Here is a 24,249-nt window from a genome sequence, read left to right as displayed (position 1 = left end):
ATCTGGATTAGTCAGGGTTCTCTAGAGGAACAGAATTTACAGAACGAATCTATCTACGTATAGAAAGGGGATTCATTAGAGCGGCTCACAGGCTGTGGCCCCGCTAACCCAACAATGGCCATCTGCCAACAGAAGGTCTAATGATCCAGTCCACAGGGCTGAATACCTCAGCAGGTCTTTAGCACGCATTGAAATCCTGAAGAAGTTGGCTCTATGCCAATAAAGGGATGGAGTTGCCAGCAAGAGCCAGAGGAGGCAGGCAAAGGATATCCCCCCACTCTGTGGACTTGGCTTCCATCCTGGAGAAATGTGACCAGGGCCAAGATCTCAGTCCATGCTGAGCCCTCCCTCAGCTCCCTTCTGGAAGAACTGATGCTTTCTAGTTGCTGTGACTTCTGTGCCACCCTTTGCCAGACATCTGACACTACCCAGGAAGATGCTAGAGGGGTTAGGAAGGAGGCTCAGTTGGGAGAGTGCTTGTCTAGTATCATAGCCACTGTTCTATTGCTGTGCTAAAATGTCATGACCTAGGCAATTTATAAAAGAAAGCATTTAGTTGGGGGCTTGCTTAGTCCATTATCATCATGGTGGGAAACATGGTGGTGGGCAGACAGGCATGGCATGAGTTGGAACCCCAGTAACACACTTACTCCAACAAGGCCACACCTTTTAATCCTTCCCAAACAGTCCACCAACTGGGAGCCAAACACTCACATATACAAGCCTGTGGGGGCCATTCTCATTCAGACCCTCACACCTAACAAGCACAGAGATCTTGGCTTGATCCTCAGCATTTCAAAAGCTAGGCATGATGGTGCACACCTGTACTCCAGCAATCAGAGATAGATGGTGCACACCTGTGACCCAACACTCAGGGAATGGAGGCAGGAGGGTCAGAAGTTCAAAATCATCCTCAGCAACATGTCAAGTTCACGACTAGCCTGAGTGACATGAAACTTTTTAAATTTCTTTTTAATTTTTTTCATGCAATAAAATTTTGGTCATATTCTTTTTCCTCCCCCAACACCTCCTGGATCCTCCCCATCTCTCTACCCACCCAAAGTCATGTTCTTTCTCTCTCCAAAAAAGAAAACAAACAATACAATAAGAAAGCCAAAATAAACAAACTTAAAACAAAACATTAGGACAAAAATTCCAAAAGGAAACAAAAAGCACACAAAAACCACAGAGTTCCTTTTGTATTGGCCAACTCCTCCTGGCCTGGGGCTGTCACCTGGGCTGGCGGATATGCCCAGTGACAATCCGTTGAAAAACATAACTGATTTTCCTTCACGCAGCAGGTATGTCTTTATTAAACCTTCCCTTTGAGACTTAGGGATCTATGCAGAATTAGAGGAAACGTGGTGGAGGACTACAAAGGAAAGAGTGTCATCCCGACACAAGAGGACTGATGCTCATATGAGCTCACAGAGACCAAGACAGCACACACAAGGATGGACTGCACAGGTTCAAACCAGACACAGTCCCAGCACTGAGGAGAGGAAGGGGACATCACCACTTCCTAGCCAAGAAGTTACTGAAACCATGCTTTTTTTTGGTTTTGGTTTTCTTGTTTGTTTGTTTGTTAGTGGGGCGTGGCTGGAGAGGTGGCTCAGTGGTTAAGAGTACCCGAGTTTGGTTCCCAGCACCTACGTCAGGAGGCTCACTGCCACCTGTAACTCTAGCTCCAGGGGATCTGACCTCTTCTTCTGGATTCCATGGGCACCTGCACTCATATGAACAAACACACTCCACACAGACATATAGAAACATGATCAAAAATTTAAAAAAATAAATTAAAGGAAGGGAAAAAAAGAGAGAGAAAATCCTGAAATCTGTAGTAATAAACAGGCAGGGACCTTTGTAACTGCCCAGCCCTGGCCAAGAGCTACTTGGATAGAGCCCGATCACCGGAGACTCTCTAGACATTTCCTGGCTCCAACAGCAGGGTGCTAATGTTTCACCTACTGTCTCCTTTGATCTCCCATGCGGTCCTCCCAGAATGAACTGTTCCAAGGGCAGAACTGAGTCCTTCTGCCCCCCAGAGCGACTCTCCACCCTGCCCCACCCTCTGAGCCCTGGGAGGCTCACCTGCACCCACAGACTCAGCAGGCCCCCCTGTGCACCGCCTTCCGGTTGGGTTGGGTCAGTGCAAGCCACTGGCAGGTGAACCGTGAACTGGAGGCAGAGGGAGAGTGGTGGGGGTGGGGATTATTACCATGTCTGTGAGTGTGTGTGTGTGCGCGCGTGTGCGTGTGTGCATGTGTGATGAAATGCATCCTCTAGTTACAGCTCATCCTCACGTTGGTACTAACCCCATCCCTCACCCCAGGCGACAGTACCATTCCTTAGGTACAGTAGTAATTTTTCACGTGGCTTTTCCAAACACCCACGAAGCAACCTGAGGAGCAAAAGGCTTATATTGTCTCAGTTTGAGACTGCAATCTGTTATTGCAAGAAAGACACGGGCAGCAGGGACATGAGGACTTCAGCTAGGAAGCTCAGAGCTGGTTCCTCAGTTTACACTCTCCTTTTTATTCAGTCCAGGACCTCAGTCTCTGAGGGGCTGCCTGCTATTAGCCTGATCCAGACAGTCCCTCACAAACTCAGCCAGAAGCTGTTCTTCTGGCTGATTCTATGCCCTGCCTAGCTTACAAAGCATGACACATTCATGCTTTTGCTGTTGGAACTTTGGCTGGCACAGGTCCTATTGTATTGATGATAAGGCAGAAGTTCTTAAAGTTGAATCAAAGTGTACGGTGAAAGTGTATTGCAAAATGACGAGGCAGTGATTTAATTCAGGGGAAGGGGATGGTTCAGGAAATGATCAACCTAGACCAGAGCCGTTAAACCGGGCTGACTCACCCACCCCTTAACGGCCACAGAGAGCAAAGGTGAACCACAGCCTGTTGTGTTTGTGAGGTGCCCTGACCCCTCTTTGCTCTCATTGGCTGTCAGCCCACTGACTCCTGACTTTCTAGCTCTTGGCATTGGTTTTAATGGTCACTAAATGTTCCCAAGAACTCGTCTATGTTTGCACAAGGCTCTGCTTCATATTCTGGTGTGGCTTGGGAAATTGGTTTCCCTTCAACTGCAGGCCATGATTGCACTTGGATCGAGGTTGTGAGCAGAGCCTTAATGCCGAGTCTGTGCTTCTGCCTCCCCAGGACTGGAACCTTGGGCTTAGGTCCGCTTAGCATGTCCCAGCATCTTCCTTAGGGCTGGTGTAAAAAAGTTTGGGGGCATGGGGGAATGGACAGAGCTGAATGAATTGCTTGCTGGGTGAGGCTGGGATGTGAGCAGTCTGTAGGGTGGCTATATACTTACTTTACCATGATTGTGCATGAGTGAGCGTATGAATAGCAGGTCTTGTGTGAACACAGGGTGGGGATGTGGGCTGAGTGACCAAGGAGCGAGTGTGATTTGTCTGTTGAGCGACCGTGATTGTGTGTGTGTGTGTGTGTGTGTGTGTGTGTGCGCGCGCGCGCGCGCGCGCGCGCGCGCGCACACAGACCAGTCTAACTTAAGAAGGCTGGAGGTGCCCTCTGGTGGCCACAAGTAGAATCCTAACGTGAGTACCCCCCCCCCCCCACACACACACCCATGGTTTCCTGACAACAGTTGCTACCAGCAACTCCACCCTTTCTCAACCTCAGCTTCGGCCTATGTCACACTTCGAAAGTAGCTTCATCCCCAAGCCCAAGGGCTCTTTCCTATCCCTGGGAGTGGGTGGAAGTTGGGGAGAATGAAGGAGAGAAGCAAATTGTATAAAACGAAACTTTATTGCTTTAAAGGAAACTGACTAGGATGTACCGGTTCCATGCATGCCCCCAAGGTCCTGGCCACAGGGTGCAGTGGACTGAGCACCCTGGAGGAGGAAGAAGAGTATTGCTTCCTGAGGATGGAGGTAGGAGAGGGTGATCCCAAACAGCAGTTGACATGACAAGACTTACTACCACTTTCTACATTTGTTCTTTGGCTTCTAGAACATTCCACATAGGAACCCAAGCAGCTTCTCATGGGGAGGTTATAAACACTCTTTCTGGCTGGCTGTCCCCTGTCCAGGGCCAGCACCCCTCCTCTGAGACCCCCAGTTCTTTTGCTGTTGCTACCTCTTTTGGAGAGCCCCCTCCATTTCTCTCTTCCACTGTGCTTTTCTGAGAGGCTGTCTGGCCTGGCAGTCCCCTGGGGTAGGTAGAAGCCCTGCTTACCAGCTCAGCTAAATAGACCCTTGCACGCATGTAGTTAATTTGCTAATTTAATGTCTCTGAAGCTGGGTTTGCCATGTTACCTATACCAGGTAGCCGGCACAGAACCCAGAATATCTGTATCAAACAAAACTGGCTTGCTTAGTGAATTCACTAAGAACCCCTCCACCCGCAGCACCTCCCTGCTTCACTCCTCCAGCTTGCGGTTCAAATGGGGGTCAGATTCGGAGCTGAAGCCTGCGGCTTGGCATCGCCTGGGTCTGGTTCCTGGTCTCCGCTCTCCAGCAGCTTGTGGTGACAGCGGCAAGTGGAGGCTCGGCTGGAGGACTTTGGGGAGATGCCGCTCTTTGTAGACTTGACCTTGTTCAGGCCTCGCATAACCCTGTGGAAGATGAGGTAGAAGATCTCACAGATCGTGAGAATAATGCAGACAGCGGAGGCGCCTACCATGAAGTAGGTAAAGACCTTCTTCTCCGTGGGCCGAGCGATGTAGCAGTCCACGGTGTTGGGGCAGGGTTCCACGCCGGCACACTGTACCAGACGCGGCATGGTGAAGCCGTGCCAGAGCTTGTGTAGGGCATATAGGAAGACCAATTCAATGATGAATTTGAAGACGAGGCTGAGCAGGTAGGTCCACCACAGGCCACCGTGCTTCTTGCCAGGATGGCTGTACAGCTTGGTACATTGCTCCCCGTGCTTCTGGCGATGCTTGCGCTCCCGCTCCTCGCGGTAGGCTACGTGCAAGATGACCAACATAGAGGGACACGTGACAAAGATGAGCTGCAGGGCCCAGAGGCGAATGTTGGAGATAGGGAAGAAGTGGTCATAGCACACGTTGGTGCAGCCAGGCTGCCTGGTGTTGCAGTCAAAGTCTTTTTGCTCGTCACCCCACACGCGCTCAGCCGCCACCACATACACCAGCACCCGGAAGACGAACACGACCGACAGCCAGATGCGCCCGAAGGCTGTGGAGTACTGGTTCACACCGCTCAGCAAGTCCTGGAGCTTCTTCCAGTCCATGGCGCCAGCTCACGGCTGGGGAGGGGGGCACTGTACCCACCTGAGGGAACAATGGAGAAAACCGTTAGGTTAATGGTTCGTTTGATGACTATTAATTACAATTAAATGATTTAAAATATTATTTTTGTTTATGGATATGTGTGTTATTGTTTATATATGTGCACATGCCACCTAGTCTAGAAGAGGGTCTGGGATCCTCTGCAGCTGGCATTGATAGGCCATTGCAAGCCACCAGACTATGTGGGTGCTGGGAACTGAACTCTGGTCCTTTGATAGATCTCTTAACTGCTCTGTCATCAATCCAGGCCTGGCTTTCTTTTCTTTTCTTTTCTTTTCTTTCCTTTCTTTTTTCTTTTTCTTTCTTTCTTTTTAAACAAAACAAAACAAGCCAGGTACCATGGCACACGCCTTTAATCCCAGCACTCATGAGAAAGAGGCAGGCAGGTGGATCTCCATGAGTTTGAGGCCAACCTGGTCTACACAGTGAGTTTCAGGACAGTTAGGACTATATCACAAGACCTTGGATAGAAAGAAAGAAAGAAAGAAAGAAAGAAAGAAAGAAAGAAAGAAAGAAAGGAAGAAAGAAAGGAAGACAAATTTCACTATGTAGCTCAGGCTCAGCCATCTCTCCACCCCTCCATTTTTATTTTTATTTTTTTAAATACAAAACAAGTTGCACAATGTAGCCTAGACTGGCCTGGAACTAGTGACTCTGCCTCCTGAGTGCTGGGAGTAAAGGTGTGTACCTCCATGCCCACACTCCCTGAGCTTTTCCTTTGGGTGGACCTGATCAGTCATCACCAGGATCTAAGAGGTGATGACCCTTCCCAAGACACAGATAAGACATGGAAGCTCATGGGGAATATGCAACCCGCCCAGTCAGCACTAGAGTGTATTGCAGACAATGACCCTTTACCGTGGTGCTCACGAGCTCTCTCCTGTGCTCGCTCTCTCTCTCTCTCTCTCTCTCTCTCTCTCTCTCTCTCTCTCTCTCTCTCTCCTTCTCCCCTCATTTAACCCTTTGGGAGGGCACCCTGGAGTGGCGCCCACTCCCCTTCCAGCTAATGGATGGAGAAGCTGATAATCAAATGACTACAAATAACATCGAGTGTCCGATAAGTGCCGGTGACTCACGACTACAGGGTGCAGGCAGGCCAGGAATTTGCATGAAGAGGACTGGACTTAGGCCCATGTTCTTCCTTCCCTTCCTGGATGCCCACCTCAGACCCCCCCTTTTTTTTTCTTTCCTTTTTCAGACAGCATCTCGAAATGGCTTTGAACTCTCTGTGTAGCCAAGGATAACTTTAAAATTCTAGTCCTCCATCCTCTGCTTCCTGAGTGCTGGTTTTGCAGGAGTGTAACACCATTCCCATTTTAGGTGGAACTGAGGATGGAACCCCGGGACCTTGGGCATGCTAGGCCAGTACTGAGTCCCAAGCCACAATTTTGAAAACTGTTTCCTCATTGATGTCTCGACAGCATGGCGTTGTGAACCTATTCTATAAAGAGGCCACCGAAACTGGAAGAGGAGAAAGGATCTGGTAATAATTTTTCTTTTTATTTACATTTTACTTTTAGGTGTATGAATTTGGCTGGCATGTATTTCTACGCACTGTATGGGTGCCTGGTGCACACGGAGGCAGGAAGAGGCATCAGATCCACTGGAACTGTAGTTAGAGACAGCTGTGAGCTGCCACGTGGGTGCTGAGACTCAAACCCAGGTGCTTTGGGAGAGCAGCCAGTGCTCTTAAATGTTTAGTTATTGCCCCATTGCCAAGGCCTGCCAACATTGCACAGTCAGTGGTAGTAAAGGCAGGAGGGTAGCATCAGAGGAAACGCACAGGGGTTTGGGTCTGTTTCCTAGGACAGCACTCATCCCAGAAGCTATGTAGAGACAGCAGGGCCTGGGGGATTCTAGCCACCCCTGAGTTTGCTGTTGGCCACGGCTATGTAGGGACTGATCAGGCTGGCTCATCTTCCTCCCAGTTCTGGGTGACTCAGTGGGTGTAGACAGGTGGGTCAGATGAGTGTACCTGGGGTTGGCATGCTGATGGGGTGTGAGAGTGTTTACCTCTCCCCAAGCCCACGTGGACCTGAGTGTGCACGGGAGTGCTTCAGAGGCTGTTCCGGATGACTACTGGACCACCACCTTGGCCCAAGCTGTCGTTATCCTTATCCATATTCCTGCCACAGTCCCCTCATGGGCCTGGGAGCTATTCCTTGCCCCCTGAAGCCCATTAAATCACAAATGATTACACTTCCCTTTCTCAAACCTCTTCCCTCTCTCTCACTGTGCTTAACTCGCAACCCCATGAGTCTACAGTCCTGTGAGTCTACAGTCCTGTCACACACACACACACACACACACACACACTCATACTCACACATGCAGGCACACGCACGTGCACACTCACTCACCTTGCCTCTCTCTGCCCAGACCTTGCCTTGATTGCTCCTGCCTGGAATGGTCCTTCCTCTAGAACCTAGGCCTGACCCTAAATCACTACTTAGGTATCTCTACTCCAACAACATCCCCTTAGGGTCTCCTCTCAAACGACTTCAGGTCTGAACCTGCTCAAACCAGTCTGTTCTAGTTCCCTTTGTTTTCCTAAGCCCTCAGTCTCAGTTTGAAATTTAAGTCTTGGTCTTCTTTTTGTTTGTTTTTGTTCTCGTTTATCATCTGTCTGTCCAATTAGCAAGCCTACTTGACTCCCTGGCTGCTTCTAAGTTTGAAACACAAAACTCAGCATACAGTAGGTGCTCAATTCACGCTGATTGGGTAAACGGGAAAGCTGAGTGGAAGGAAGGGCTGGTGGGGACTGCAGAGGAGCTAGAAGGCAGTGAAAGTCCTCAGTATTGCTGCCTTCCACGTGGCCTGTCTTTTGAGAACCTCAGTTCTGGACAAGATGGGGGTGACCGTGAAGCTCTAGTACTCGGACCCCCAAGGGTTTACTCCGGATACTTTCTAAGCTCTGGCCTCTATGGGAGGGCCATGGATTAGCACCTGGATTCTGATCTTCCACTGTCGCTTACTAGCTAGGAGACATCCGAGAGATCTGCAATGTCAATAACCCTGTTCCTTATCTCCTATCTTGGGTTGCTGCAAGAATCCACCACTGTTCCCTCTCCAGCCTGCTCTTCCAAGGCGTGCTCTGGGAGAGGTAGGGGGAGGAGAGGGGGGTTCCTTCTATTGGTACCCTCTCATACTGCAGCAACCCCCCCTCTGGGGCTCCCTATTCTTCGTGCAGGCTGCCCAGTTCCTCCCAAGACACACCCGAGACAGACTCACTTGCAAAGTATTTCCCGCCTAGCCCGTGCTGGGGACTGGTGGAGCCGGTTCTGGATCCACCGGCGCCCCCTAACTCCAGCTGCCAAAAAATCGTTTTTATCCAGGTGCAAGACAGAACCTCTCCGTCTCTTGCTTTCTACCCCTCACTGTGGCTGACTCCAAAGGTAGAGCTCCCCACTTGGGCCCTGGGCCCCTAGTTTCCTTCTATTCTAGGTAGCTTGTGGACATGTGATGGGGGCGTCCTTCTGGCAGCCTTCCAGCGGCTAGTACCGCCACCGGGTCCAAAATGCTTTGTGGTGTGTGTGTGTGTGTGTTGGGGGGAAGCAGGGCAGTCTCTCCACTGCCCTTCTGCAGCAAGCACTCTCTCCTCAGCCTGGACGCGTGGGCAGGCTTCAGTCCAGCCCACCAGGAGATCTCTATAGAGAGGGGTGCTCAGTGCCCAGGATTGTTGCCGCCCCTTCCCGGTACTTACGGTCAGCGGCGCTGCCTCCGTTGGGTGGCTCCTAGTACCCAAGACCCACGGCAGAGGAGGAACGAGGTGGGAGCCAAGCCCAGCTTTGTGGCCTCAGTGAGGCTCCTGGATAGAGGTGGCGTGGAGGAGGGGCGGCCGGGGGGGGGGAGGAGCCTGGAGTCGCCTCAGGGGTCCGAGTTCTAATCCAGAAGCAGCTGCAGACCCGGGAGCCCCAGGCAGCTAGCTTCACAGGACCTCGGTTTGCTCGCGTGGAATGGGGGCACTGATGGCCGCTGACAGGGCTGTTGCAAAGGCTACAATGACATGAGGGCGTGAAACACTTTGCAAACTGTTAAGTGCCTTGGCAGGAGGGATGGCAATAAAGGACTGGCCCAACCCACAGTGGTGGTTACCACAGATAGATACCCCGGCCTGCGCCCTGCCCTTCTGGATCACCGCCTGCTACAAGGTCTCAACCCAGCGTTGGAACACCGCAGGACGGGCGGGCGGGGATTCCTGCCCTGCTTGCGTCCTTGATGACAATCTTCTTCAGGCAGGCAGATATATCTTTGTGACGGTCCTGCGGGGCTCACAACTCTGGGCTGGCAGCCTGAAGGGACACAACCCGGAAAAGAAATCTCAGGAGCAAGGGTGGTTGTGCTTGGAGCGATTTCAGAGGACCCAGTCTGTCCAAGGGTGCGTGGGAGGCAGAGCTTGTGAAGGGCGAGGCCTGTGCTTGAGGGGCTCCTAAACTGGGCTCTGGAGACCAGGGACACTTAGCCTTATTTGTGTGTCAGGACTGGGATCCTGAAAGCCCCTAGAACCCCAGGAATGGAAACCCACTTTTTCCCCGGGGATCCCCAAATCTTAGTCACAACCCTGCCTGAGGCTTCACTGTCTAGACAGAGATGACTGTTGCCCGACCCTGGTGACTATTCATCCCACTTGCTGTATCCACTGGTGCCAGCTTCTAGTCTACAAAAAGCACCCATTGTTAGGAGGGTCCGCTACTGTGTTCTCCTATTACCTGGAGGGATTCCTGTGTTCCTGAGCTGTGCTTTCTGGAACAAGGCTGCTTCCTCTATGTGCTTTATGCCATTTTGGCAGCATACAAATGAAATATCTCCGATTGCGTCTGTACTTCAAGGAAGAAAATGGAGTGATGTGCTCAGGTCCACGTGGAAGAAGTTACACAGCCGGCTCCAGAGACCTCAGTAAGGACGGCTTTGGATGAGGCTATCTTGTACTTGCTCTGGGCACAGCCCTTATCAGTACCATGACTGAGTAGTGCTGGAGTTTTCTGGACGGCTCTGCTGATGTCACTGTGTGACATGGGGGGACCCTGACCCTGCCACCGACTGCTTATCACCCATTACTCTCCTACACTGCAGAGCAACCCTCCTGCCCCCATTTCCGAACATTTCTGTCACTGCTGCGTCACTAGGAAAAGGCTTGTCAAGGTCACTTGGGTCTCCATCGGGCTAAATCCCACAGACATAAATCCTTGACCTTCTGAAGCAGCTGTCACAGTGGGCTCACGCCTTCCTGCTCAGAGCACCTTCCGCCCCCAGCTTCCCTGACACGGTCCCAGCTTCCTGGTCCCTGGGATGCCTTTTATCAGGTCTCTCTTGTGGGTGCTCTGGGCCAGGCCCAGCATCTCCCATCCCAGGTGAGCTCACCCAGTCCTACCCATTCACCGACAAGCTTACATGTTCATGGCTGGCACTAACAAACCCAAGATTGCATAACTAGGCTTCCCACAAGTCCACCCAGCTAATAGGTTCTGGTTCTCCTTCTAGAACAACCTGCGCACGTCTAACTATAGAGAAGCCATGGCGGGGTGCTATGTGTGCCACTGTGTGCTTTGATTTGTTCCTCTCAGCAGACAGGGTGCTTTCTTTTGCTGTTTTAAAGAGGCGGGTCGCGTTTACGCTATCATGTTAGAAGTCGCACACAGATGGAAATTAAGGCTGCTTCCAGTCCTTTCAGGGCTATGCAAGTGTGGCACAGTTGGCAGAGCACTTGCTGGCCCCTCCCTCTGGTCTCCTCCCTCCCTCCTCTTTCCCCTCCCCACCTAAATTCCCTCTCTTGCTCCTTCCACTGCAACAAATCTCCTTGAACGATATTAGTTGACCTATCTTTTTCTCCTCCGTATGTGTATGCGCGCACACATGCATGAGTGTGTGAAAGTGAATGTATGCTCTGAATCTAGGTCAGAGGACAATCGTGTGTGAGTCCTCAGCTTCCACCTTGTTTGAGACAGGGTCTCTCTCTCTCTCTCTCTCTCTCTCTCTCTCTCTCTCTCTCTTCATTTTTTTTTTGAGACAGGGTTTCTCTGTAGCTTTGCAACCTATCCTGGAACTAGCTCTTGTAAACCAGGCTGGCCTCGAACTCATAGAGATCCGCCTGCCTCGGCCTCCCCGAGTGCTGGGATTAACATGCACCGCCACCGCCCAGCTGAGACAGGGTTTCTTGGTCACTGCATGGCTGGCCCTGAGCTTACAGGGAGTCCCCTGCCTCCACACCCATCTCACTGTAGGAGTGCAGGGATTCCAGATGTGAGCTAGTGCGTCTGACCGTGGGTGCCTAGAGGATCTGAACTAGGGTCCTCACGCTTGCTCTGCAAGTGCCTTCCGTACTGAGCATGGCCTCAGCCCTAACTCATTTAAGATGATGTCTGTAGGGTATGTTCCCAGAAGTGGCACTTGTGGGTTAAGGTGATGCGCTGTTTAATGTTTTGGTAGATATTGCCGAGTCCCTTCCGTGGATGCTTTGGTTGGCGTTACCATGACATATCAGGTTTTCCCCAGTCCTTGCCACAAGAGAGCATTATCAAATTTTATGATGGTTGCTACATTGTATGTGTATTTTATGCTTCTCTTAAGAGATCCTAGTCTTTGAAAGTATTTGAAGAGTCATTTTGTTGTTGGATTTTCTTCTTGTAAAATTTCCTTTGCCTTAGTCCATTTCCCACAGGTAACTGCCTTTTTGTTATTTACTTCTTGGGAATGCTTTGTGTATTAAGGAGATGATGTTGTCTGTAACACAGATAGGGTTTCTTCTACTGACTTTGCATATGCATTCTTAAATTAAAATAGTTATGCAATATATTTTGATCATGTTATGCCCCTCCCCCAGCTCCTCTCAGATCCAACCCACCTCCCAACCACTCAACTTTATGTTCTTTCTTTTTTCCCCTCTCTTTCAAAAACAAAACACCCCATAAACCCCCAAACAACAAGCTCCTACAAAAACACAAAAATGAAAATCAAAATAAGCAAAAGGCCAATAAGACAAAAAATGCCAAAATGAAACAAAAAGTCTACTCACACCACTGAGTTTGTTCTGTGTTAGCAAACTACTCTTGGACATGGGACTTATCCTTTGCAGAAGTTTTGCCAGTGAGTACCAATTGTATATGTAGGGGTTTTTTTGCCATGCAGAATTAAACATTTTTTATATAGTGAGATGTGTAGTTTTTAAGGTCTCTGGGTTTGGTCATGACTAGAAATGCTTTTGCCACTCTGAGAATAGACATAACAGTATCTGCCCTGGTTTCCTCAAGTTAGTGACCTAACGAGATAAATCAGATCTATTGAAGCGTCGCAGTGACTGTCATTAGCTTGAGACTAATACCTACTCTCTCCAAGGCCACAAATAAGCTGCTGTTTTGTCTCCTGTCTCACACTGTCCCTTTGATCATACCTCCTTGGTCACACTGGTGGGACCCAGTGATGTAGAGATTCCTCAGACAAGCTGCATTCACACCCATCTTCTGGTTTTCTCAGGTGCTGCTCATGGCTCTTCCTCTTTGTTGGAGAGTCACCTTTCTCTAGAGAGTCCTTGCTTACCTCTTCCTCAGCGGTCCCTGTTCTAAAGTCCTCTGAGGTCATCCACAGAAGCAGGGAGCCCCTGGGCCATATCCCTGCCACGTCTCCAGACACTTGATTACTGCCTGTGAATGACATGCTTGGGGCCCAGGGATATATGTGCACACTGTGTGTCTGTGTATCTGTGGGTGTGCGTGCGTCAATGCATGTGCATGTGTGCATGCATGTACACACAACCCTGGGTAACTGTGTCTTGGGTATAGTGTGAACTGTTTATGAAGGTAGGTTTTTGTTTATTTTGTTTTGTTTGAGACAGGATCTCACTCGTGGTAGTACTCCTGCCTCAACCTCCGGCTCTGGGAGTGCCAGCTACCTCACCTAGCTGCGCATGTGTGTTTTGCTGCACATAAAGGTGTGGGATTGTGGAGATGGCGGTGTGGTCTGGAGCTTGTGTGCCCCCATGGCTGCATGAGGTGGTGGTGCAGAATCCTGTCTGTGGTGCAGCTGGTTATTCTCTTTTGGTGACCAGATATCTTTGACACATAGGTTCTATTATTCTGACCCCACTAAGGCTGCCTCTCCCTCTTGACACCTGACAGACACCCCCCTCCCGCCCCGCCATTGGCCTTTGCCTCATCTAGAGTGAGCTGGGAGAGCTCACCATTCCCATGGAGAAAACACTTTTAAGAACTTTGAGGTCTTGTTACCCTGCCCTAAATTTCCTGCTTTTTGAGTTGGGTACTGTGTGGGAAGTCTTCTAGGCCACCCCTCTGCCTCAGGGCAAGACTGGGTTGCGCCAGGGCTTGGCAGTCATGTTCTGCCACCCCCATACCCCTCAGGCCTTCCACCTGGCATCTGGGGGTGGCAGGCCCAAAGCCACTGCTCTGATTCTAGCCCAGGCCCTGCCCTACTCCCAGGCCACTCCTTCTGTCTAGAGCTGTGTCCAAGCCTCAAGCAAGGGCTTCTTAGGAAGTGTCAGGCCTTCATTCCCAGGCTGGGGCTGCCCTGGTGTTGGTGTGTGCTCAGAGATTTTCTCCTCCTTTGAACAGAGAGGTGGGGGGCTGGGAGAAGGCACTGGGGAGAGGGTTCTTTGGAGGATGAGATTTTCCAGCTGGCTTGGGGCTGCAACCAGGCAAGAGGCAACTCCAGCCGGAGTTCTCCGCTGCTTCTGCGACACTCAGAGTTGCTTAGACCTTCTGCACAGATCCCTTTATCTTCCAGTAGAGTGGATGCTTGTCTTTCTTGATTTGCTGTCAGGCCTCAGTCACTGTGTGTTGTAAACATTTCTGCTCACCTCTCCAGAATTCTGGCTTCACCGCCTCGCATCTACTTTTATTTTATTTTAAAGAAAAGGTCTCACCATGTAGTTCTGACTGGTTTGAAACTTACCATGTAGACCAGGCTAGCCTCACACTCAGAGAGAGCTGCCTGCCTCTGCCTCCTGTGTGTTGGGTTAAAGGCGCAAGCCTTTCTATCAGGCCTCAGTCTTTGATTCTTTTCTGCTTGTTTGTTTTGTGACAGAATCTCCCCAACGTAGTCCAGATTGGCCTTGAACCCGCAACCCTCCCTTTTCTGATCCCCAAACATTAAGATTATAGGTGTCTGCCACCATACCCCATAACCTTTGATAATTTACTAAATATTCCTTATTGCAACAGACATAGTATTTCCACAACATCAAGAAAACAAACAAAAAAACCCCACATGCATTTTTTTGGCCGTGTGTGTGTGTGTGTGTGTGTGTGTGTGTATGTATGTATGTATGTATATATGCATGTGTAGTATGTGCTCACAGGCACAGACACCTGTGGAGACCAGAAGGTAGCATTGGGTCCTCTGGAACTGGAGTTACAGATGGCTCTGAGATACCTGATGTGGGTTCTGGGACCCAAACTCCTGTTCTTTGCAAGAGCAGCCAGAGCTCTTTAGCCACTAAGCCATCTCTCTAGGGCTTCACCGGTTTAAAAATTTTTTAAATCAGACTTGTTTATTTGTATGCGCATATGTATATGGGTGAATGTGCTACTGTGTGCATGAGAAAGTCAGAGCTCAACTCTGGGGAGTCAGTTCTCTCCTTCCATCACGTAGGTCCTAGGGTTCGAACTCAGGAGGTCAGGCTTGGTTGCACGTACGCTTACCTATAAGCTACTTCATTTACCTTCCAGATTAAAAAAAAAAATAAGAGGGGTCGTTGAGATTCCTCCGTGGGTAAAGGTGCTTAGCCACACAAGCTTGTCGTTGAGATTCCTCAGTGGGTAAAGGTACTTAACCACACAAGCTTGGCAATCTAGGTGGAAGGAGAGAATTTACTTCACGAAATTGTCCTCAGACTTCTATTTGTGCTCTGTGGTGTACACACACACACACACACACACACACACACACACACTCACTCATGTGCGCGTGCATGCACACACAGACAAATAAGATAAAAAGAACATATCTTCGTTAATTATAATTCTTTGAGCATTTGCTTGACTTCGTTTCACCCTTTTATGGAAAAATTCTTGCAGGTGTTATGGCTCGTGTTCTTGCATATGGGAAGCCAAGGCTGAAGAGCAGCTGGGTTACATGGTGAGTTCCAGGAAAGCCTGGGTTGTTGTAGGGAGTGGGCAACTTGTTCATCCGGGCCACCCAGCTAGCTTAGCCCCAAAATAACCATGCAGAAACAATATTAATTAAATCACTGCTTGGCCCATTAGTTATAGTTTCTTATTGGCTAATTCTTACATCTTAATTTTACCCATTTTTATTAATCTGTGTATCGCCATGTGGCAGTGGCTTACTGAGAAAAATTTGGCATGTCTTACTCTGGCGTCGGCTCCATGGTGGATCTCCCTGACTCCACCTTTCTTCCTCCCAGCATTCAGTTCTCTCTTCCCCGCCTACCTAAGTTCTGCCCTATCAACTAGGCCAAGGTAGTCTCTTTATTCATTAACCAATAGAAGCAATACACAAACATAAGGACCTCCTATAGTTGGACTCTGTCTCAAAAAATAAAATAAAAAGGTATAATACAATATTATGCAGTAAGGCTAAAAGAATAAAGAAAATTGCCTTATTCCCTCTTAAAAGAATCTCAATCAGGATATTGTCCCCACATTATATCCAAACAGTTTTTGTCCAGGTCCCTACACTAAACCCCATGGTAGGAACTCCCTCCCTGAAGCATGGAGGGAAGTTGGCTCCTTTCTCCTTGAGACACTGGGCTCACTTGCCTCTGGGACGTCACACTTCTCTGACTTTTTCCTTCTTGTCTGGACTCTTTTTCCACCTCCTTTGTGGTCCCCTTAGCTGTCCCTGAGGTATTGAGGTGCCTTAGGGTCAGTCCCCAGGCTCCTAATCTTCTCTGCCCTCCCACTTGCTCTGTGAAACCATCCAGCATCAGGGGTTAAAATATAAGGTTGAGGAGATGGCTCCATTGCTACGCTCCTGGCTCTGCAAGTAGGAGGACCGGAGTTTGATTTCTAGAACTCATGGAAGAAAGCTGGGTGTGGGGCCAGGAGGATGGGCAGTAGTAAAAGCGCTTGATGCATAAGCTTGACAGCCCGAGTTCAGCCTCAAGAAGCTATGTCAAAACATGGTGGTGTAACTCTAAAACTTGCACGGCAAGATGGGAGACGAAGACGGCATAAACACCCAGAAGCTGAAGGCCAGTTCACCTGGAGTACAGAGCAGTACAAGAGACCTTGCCTCAGCAAAGTGGATGGGACCCGATTCCTGAAAGCTGTCCCCTGACTTCCACATCACACAGGTGCCTGCACTCAATTCTCTCTCTGTCTCTCTGTCTCTCTGTCTCTCTCTGTTTCTCTCTCTCTCTCTCACACACACACACATGCGCACACACACGCACGCATGCGCACACATGCACACGTCTACAGAGAGCACAAGGATGATAATGATGATGCTGACATGCTGACAATATGACGACCATAACAAAGGCCAGATGTGGTGGTGCAGATTTGTACTCACAACCCTGTGGAGACAGAAACTGGGGCATCCCTGGGGCTTGCTGGCTGGCCAGCCAGCCTAGTTAAATTAGTGAGTTCCACAACAGTAATAGACCCTGTCTCAAAACACAAGGCAGTTAGTGTCCTGAGCAATAAACACCCAAGGTTGACCTCTGGCCTCCACAAGTGTGTGTGCACCCACTCACTTGCCCACACACTCACACCAAATCTGAAAGTCAAGTCAGGAGGCATGGTGTCTATTTCCTGGCTCTTTGGATGTGGAAGCAGGAGGATTGAGATTTTAAGCCCAGCCTGGGTGTGACAATATACAAGACTTCATGTTAAGGTAAGAATAGAAACATCAGATATAGGCTGACAACTTCTGATTTCTTCTCCCAGTCCAGACTATTTCTCTGAACCTTGTGCCCGTGAACCCAGTTGTTATTCATCTAGTCTGTACAGATGCTTAGAAATCTCAAATTCACCATCCCAAGTTAAGCTCTTCCTCCCTCCCTCCTTCCCTCCCTCCCTCCCTCCCTCCCTCTCTCTCTCCCTCCCTTCTCTTTCCCTTCCTTCCTCCCTCCTCCTTTCCCTCCCTTCCCCCCTCTCTCTTTCTTTTTCTTTTGAACTCTAAGACAGGGTCTCACTATGTAACTCTTGCTGTCCAGGAATTCTCTACGTAGACTAGATTGGCCTTAAATTCACAGAGATCCGCATGCATCTGTCTTCCAAGTACTGGGATCAAAGGTCTGTGCCACCATGTCTGGCTCAACCCTTTACATATTAAGATTGCCAGACTTAGAAGCAAAAACAAAAACAAAACAACCCACCTCCCTCAAAAAAAAAAAAAAGGTAAAAATCAAGATATCAAACTAAATTTGAAATTCAGCCAGGACATAGAACATGCTTGTATTAAAAAAAAAAAAAAACCCAAAACAATTATGTAGTGTTGGAGGCTGGGGAGATGGTTTGACCCGTAGGGGCATGCGCTGCTCAAACATGTAAAGGCCAGGCTTGGTACAGTGGCTTTGAACGGGCACTGGGATGTTCTGATGTAGCCTTGGAAAGATCCCTTTGTATAACAATGCAAGCACACAATAGGCACTTCATCCCAATCCTACACTCACCCCAGTCACCCTTAATCCCTAGCCACCCTCATCAGGCATGGGATTTGGCTCAAGACTGTTTTCAACACAGCCAAATCTTCCTTTGCTGTTGCTACGTCCGGGCTCCCTGCAGGGTACCTGTGTGGGAACATTCAGAGGCAAATGCAGAGGTAGACCAGGCCTCTGGGTGGGAAAATGGAGGATTAGAACCCTCCTGCATTGCTGATGGAAATCTAAAAGGGTGCGGTGCTTGCGGAAGACAATTTGGCAGCTCCTCCAAAGGTAAACAGGCTTCCCACAGGATCCAGCAGATTCTCTCCTAGGTGTATGCCCCAGAGGATGGAACCCAGGGATGCAAACCAACCCTTGTATGGGAATCTCCACAGCAAAGCTGCTCATGGTAGCCAAACAATGAACATGACCCAAATGTCTGCCAAAGGGTGAATGGGTAAAGAAACAAAATTGGGTATAAACAGGCAATGGATTTTTAAAGACTGAATCTCATTGTGTAACCCAGGCTGATCTAGGTCAGAGGGTAGCTGTCTTACTCCAGTCTCTTGAGTGCTGGGATTACAGATCTGACAGACCACTGCTGGTCTACCATGTGATTTCATGCATCAGTACAAAGAGAGCAGGGTTTGCTACAGGCTACAGTGTGGAGGAATTGTGAAGGCCTTGCCTAAGACTTAGGCCCTAAGTCAAATGGACCTGTCAAAGGACACATATTGTATGGCCCTACTTGTAGGAAATGTCAAGTGTAGGCAAACCTGTAGACACAGGAACTAGATTAGAGGTGACTAGTGGATGGGTTGAGGGGTGAATGAGGCTTAGCGCTTAATGGGTACAGTTTCTGCTAGGCATCATGGAGATTTCTGGAATTAAATAATGGTGATGGCTGCACAGCATTGGGAGCATAATTAATGGAGCTGCATGCAATGCCTAAAATAGCTAAGAAGGTAGTTTTAATATGATGCATGCGCTATCATAATGAAAAATTCAAAATATAGTTTTGCGAGTCAAGTGTCCTGATGACTGTCAAGGAAATCAAGCTTGAAGGAGAGGACAACATTAGCCAGGGACCAGGGACAGAGCCTTTCCCTGCTTGGGGTGGTGTGTGTGTGGAGATGCAGGATAAGTGGTGGAGAAGGATGTGTGAGGTCACAGAAAGAAGGCTGGGTACTAGTGTGTGTGTCTGTGTGTCTGTGTGTGTATGTGTCTGTGTGTGTGTGCCTGTGTGTGTCTCTGTGTGTGTGTGTCTGTGTATGTGTGTCTCTGTGTGTGTCTGTATGTGTCTGTGTGTGTGTCTGTGTATGTGTGTCTCTGTGTGTGTGTGTATGTCTCTGTGTGTATATGTCTGTGTATGTGTGTCTCTGTGTGTGTGTCTCTGTATGTGTGTCTCTGTGTGTGTAGTCTGTCTCTGTGTGTGTGTCTCTGTATGTGTGTCTCTGTGTGTATGTTTGTGTGTATGTCTGTGTGTGTCTCTGTGTGTGTATGTCTGTGTATGTGTGTCTCTCTGTGTGTGTGTTTGTGTGTGTGTCTATGTGTGTGTATGTCTGTGTATGTGTGTCTCTGTGTGTGTCTCTGTATGTGTGTCTCTGTGTGTGTGTTTGTGTATGTGTCTGTGTGTGTGTCTCTGTGTGTGTCTCTGTATGTGTGTCTCTGTGTGTGTGTTTGTGTGTGTGTCTGTGTGTGTGTCTCTGTGTGTGTATGTCTGTGTATGTGTGTTTGTGTGTGTGTCTGTGTGTGTGTCTCTGTGTGTGTGTATGTCTGTGTGTCACTCTCTAGGGGGCCCAGCCTTCCGCAGCACAGGGCTTTGGTAGGAATCCACCAAGTCAGCGAAGCTAGACTTTTCTATCTGAGGGGGTTAGGGAAAAAGGTGCTCACTAAACTCTTTTGATGGTTTTCTTCTTTATTCTCTCCCTCCTCTCATGCTGTTTTATAGCTTTTGTACTCCAATGGACTCTTCCAGGCAGTACAAGAATCAAAACACTTGCATTCCATTTCTCAAGTGAATGATTATAGGGAAAGACATGTTTTTCATCTTCCTCACGTGAGTAAACACTTTATGTATTACAAGTAAAAAACGCATTATCCCAAGAAGCTATGTGCATTCATACCCAAGCAACTTGTTATAGATTAACCGTGTGGGCAAGCAAGGTGTCTTGTCAGGTCTTTTACTGGCAGACTGCATTTTGCAGTTACAGAGAAGAAAGGGCCAATCACTTTATAACTAATCTTAAAAGGGAATCTTAAAAGAATCACAAACCTAAACTTTCATATATGAAAAAGAATCTGTCAGCTCTACTTTAAATCTTTAGGGCACATATCCATTCATTAATAGTCTTTTTCTTTTTTCTTTTTCTTTTTTTTTTTTGGTTTTTCGAGACAGGGTTTCCCTGTAGTTTCTAGAGCCTGTCCTGGAACTAGCTCTTGTAGACCAGGCTGGCCTCGAACTTGCAGAGATCCGCCTGCCTCTGCCTCCCGAGTGCTGGGACTACAGGCGTGCGCCACCATAGTCTTTTTCTTTTAATATCAGGAGACTGAGGGCAGAAATGAGTAGAAGGAATTAATCATCACCTTTGGTCACCAACCAAACTTAGCAAGGAGAGTATGTCAGCCAGTAATAATTGGGCTGCTTTGTTCTTGTTTTCTGACCTTAATGAGTTCCTCATTCGGCTATGGGCCTTTCTAAAACTTTAGATTGTCTTCTTGGGTTTTTCCACCTCAAAGTTATTTAACAAAAACATCCTAGTTTAACCTTGTTATTTTCAAAGCTTTGTTTTAACTGTGACGCACTCTGAGGCCTGTGAACACATCTCCCGACATTAACGTTAAAGGAATTTAAACTAGCTGGGCTACTGGGAATCAGCTGTTCATCATTAACTTGAACTGCAATCCATGCAGTTCCTTAGGAGTAACTCACAGGCCCTGAGTGTGAAGCATATCCTTGTATTTATTTTTATTCATCAAAACTCTATATGAACTATCATTATTTTTTTAAAATCAAATTAGACAGTACAACTTAGGGAGAGATCATCTTCTTGACAATCTATGGGTTAAAATGCCCAGTAGAATGGATCTTTCCAAGAGATAAACACACTATATCACAGGTAGTGGAGAACCCCACATCCACTCACCCCATGCTGGATACCAGAGAAAGAACTACAGCAAACATGTAAAGGCACAGCAGAAGCAAAAGACGTTCCAGGGTCTGCAGTCCTGTGGTCTTGCCTGAATGAGCTTGGCCCGTCAGAGGATTCCCTTCTGGGCTGACGCCTGGAACTTCAAGTTCAACTCGCTGCTCCCCTGGCACGGCCCGCGGCAGCTGTGTGTCTGTGTGAAGGTGTGTGTGGTCTCCTGTGTGCGTGGCAAGGCCACCTGAGGTAGTGGTCTGTGGGCCTCTCCCCAGTCACGGCTGACTGCTGAGTGGGCCTGATTTGTGTGGGTCAAGGGCCGGTGGGGCACGGCTGTTGTGAGTTTGTCGTCATAGCCACATCAAGCTTAGAAGGTGGAATTTTGCGGTCTTTCTTCCTGTTTTCCAGCTTGTACACTCTCTTGTCTCTCTTCCAAAGTGCTCTCTGGGCCTTATGGGGATGGTTTAAATGTCTTGTTTAGGAGGGAGCCCTCTACCACCCCTCATTCTCAGCATCTTGTGCAGTCATGGGTTACTGCATTCACCTCCGCTCAGTACACAGACAGGCTTCTCTGAATAGAGCTGAGCCCATTCAGCTCTATTGTTGTGGGCATCATCATAGATACTTAGAAAATGGTCTGATACTATGGTAATTTTTGCTAGGTTGAAGTGGCAGGTTCCTTCCTAGGATCTGAGCCCTTTTCAGTCATGGACTTTTGCCTGGGTTTATGGCAGTAGGCATGGATTTCTTTCTGTGGAGTGGGCCTCAAGTCCAGCCGTGGAAGTGGCTGGTTACCCCTTACAACCTCATTTGACTGTCGCACCAGTGAGCACGTCTTGCCTGGCAGGTTGGTGTATCTCATGGAGTCTCACAACTTCATTAGACTGTCGGTGCCTTTATCCCCCGACACTCCACAGAGCACCACCCGACACTCCACAGAGCACCACCCGACACTGTAAGCAAGCTAGCAGCTGGAAGCTTCCAGCTCAGTCCCAACTTGATCTTTCCGTATCTCTCACCTTATATATCTTCAGAAATAGGGTCTTGCCAAATCAGCCATGAACCATTGCTCTAGTGGGCAGCCAGGAGCAATGGGAAAAGTCTGTACTGTTTTGGAGGCTTTGGGGTTCTTCCTGACCAATAACTCCTATGGAAATACCCCACGTTTGGCAATGAGGGTTTTATTTAGTGGCCCATTACTTCATACCTGGGTTTATGTGGGGCCCAACCTCAAACAAGCTGTCTTAATGAGCCATCTCTCCAACTGCCTTTTCGTTATAGGGTCTTATATATCCCAGATTGGCCTTGAACGCGATATGTAATTAAGAATGACCTTAAACTCTAATCTTCTCTCCTCCATCTTCTCCTAAGAGCTGAGATTACAGTTGTCTAAAACAAAGCTAGGTTTATTTGGTGGTGAGGATTGAGCTCAGGGCTCTGGGCATGCTGGGCAAGTACTTTACCAACTGAGCTACAAATAGGACTTACAAACGTTGTTTTAGTATTTATTCATTTGATTATTTGTGTGTGTGTGTGTGTGTGTGTGTGTGTGTGTGTGTGTGAGCGAGCATGTGTATGTAGGTGCCTGCAGAGGGCAGAAAGGGGCATCAGCTGCTCTTGAGCTGGAGCGGCAGGGGATTGTGAGCTGTCTGATGTGGGTGCTGGGAGGCTAAAATCAGGTTCTCAGCAAGAGCAGCAAGTGGTGCTCTTAGTCGCTGAGCCATCCTTCTAGCCCCCAAGACTCTCGATCACAAACGACAGATACAACTTAGATGTGTTTTGCATGAAGGAGAATTTATTGGTTTGTGGGGGCACCAGGAGGGCGGGGTACCTCGAGGTTACAGTGGTATCTAAGTCAAGTTTGGAGAGTGTCTAGGATATCTCTTCTGCTTGCCGCTGGCCTCTGCTCCTCTAAGACCTTGGCTCTCACTTTTTCTTGTTCCCCGGGAGATTTTGCATGAGGCTTTTCAACACAAAGTAGCTTTTCAGCCATCTCCCTAAATCTTGCCATTACACGCTCTTCTTTGACACCATTGAAAACATTGAAAACTGAAATCTGATTGGCTTCATCTGAACATAAGGGGCCAGCTGTGACCTTTAGAACCCCAATTTAAAGGGACAGGAACAGGGCTGGGTGGTGGGTGGATAGAACAAAGAGAGAACCCATGGCATGAACAAGAATTTCCAGAAGCAAGGCCCCATATCCTTAAATGCTCTGTCATGCAAGACAGGGCCTGCAGAGCTTCCACTGGGCTGAACGACAAAGAGTCGGCGAGACTGGCATGGGCAGGGAAGTTGCGAGGCGTGATGGAGCAGAGACAGATCACAGATAGTAGGTGAGGGAGTGGGAGGTGCAGAAGGATGAATGGTTGTGAAAGCCAGAAAAGGTAGGGAGGTAGCTGCAGGGGACATGGGGTCAAAGGAGGGAGGGCCTGCTTTTTTTTTTTTTTTTTTTTTGTGAAGTGGGAAGGATCTGAGAACTCTTGAATGGGCAGAGCTATAGAAGTCAAACAGTCCAGAAAAATGGACCTACGCACTGGTGGGGAGCTTGGACAATTAGAAGGTGCAGGCCCAACCCATTCCCCATGCTCCCATGCTCAGGAAAGGGATGAAGGAAGGCGGGGATGGTCTGGAGGCTTGGGGACAGTGGCAAAAAGGGTTTTACTCCTGAGAAATAGGATGCAAACACAGGGAGAGGGATAGAAAATGTGAGAGAAGGCTGGCACCATGGCCGACAACCAGAGATCAAGGTGGGCTGAAGGGCAAGAGCCTATAAGGGCCTCCTTCAGCCTCCTTCAGCCTGTGGGGGTTGCTTCAGCAGAGCCCAGGCAGGTGTAGAGACATGGTCAGAACAAAGATTTTTCAAAGCCAACTAAGTGCTATGAGGAAGACAGAAGAAGGCCATCTGTGAGAGTGGCCCACGGTGTGTGCTTCTGGGGAGGGTGTGAGAGAGACTTCCGGAATGGGGCTGGCTGAGGAGACAGACCTGTGATGTTCTAGAAGAAGGGAGTGGCCAGACAAAGCAGGAGCAAAGATCCTGAGGTGGTGAGGATAGGGGGTGGCTGGAGGGGAGGGCTGGAGGAGAGAAAAGGCCCAGAGAGTGGTCCAGGCCCCATCTAAGGGCCCTGTGGACTATGGCAGAGTTTGATGGGGTTTAATTGTTTTGGTCACAATGGGAAGCTGCTGGAAGACAGCATTAATGAAAGTTTGGTTGTTGTTGTTGTTGTTTTGAGATAGGGTGGTCTTGAAGTTCTGATCCTT

The 24,249-nt window shown here is 48.8% G+C and overlaps 1 protein-coding gene across 1 annotated transcript; it reads right to left on the bottom strand.

The window, feature by feature from the left end:
• Positions 1-4,415: 4,415 nt before the first annotated feature.
• On the bottom strand, positions 4,416-5,228 carry Gjb3 (gap junction protein beta 3). Its single transcript, XM_038335131.1, has one exon. The coding sequence runs from the start codon at positions 5,226-5,228 to the stop codon at positions 4,416-4,418; it is 813 nt and encodes a 270-aa protein (XP_038191059.1).
• Between the last annotated feature and the right edge of the window lie 19,021 nt (positions 5,229-24,249).

Source organism: Arvicola amphibius, chromosome 6, assembly GCF_903992535.2.
Source record: "Arvicola amphibius chromosome 6, mArvAmp1.2, whole genome shotgun sequence".
NCBI classification, from domain to species: Eukaryota; Metazoa; Chordata; class Mammalia; order Rodentia; family Cricetidae; genus Arvicola; species Arvicola amphibius.
The sequence above is the reverse complement of the archived record's forward strand: the minus strand, read 5'-3'. Positions and strand labels throughout refer to the sequence as shown.

Excerpts from the sequence above, each read along its gene's own strand:
- Gjb3 (XM_038335131.1), bottom strand. The coding sequence starts at position 5,228 with ATGGACTGGAAGAAGCTCCAGGACTTGCTGAGCGGTGTGAACCAGTAC.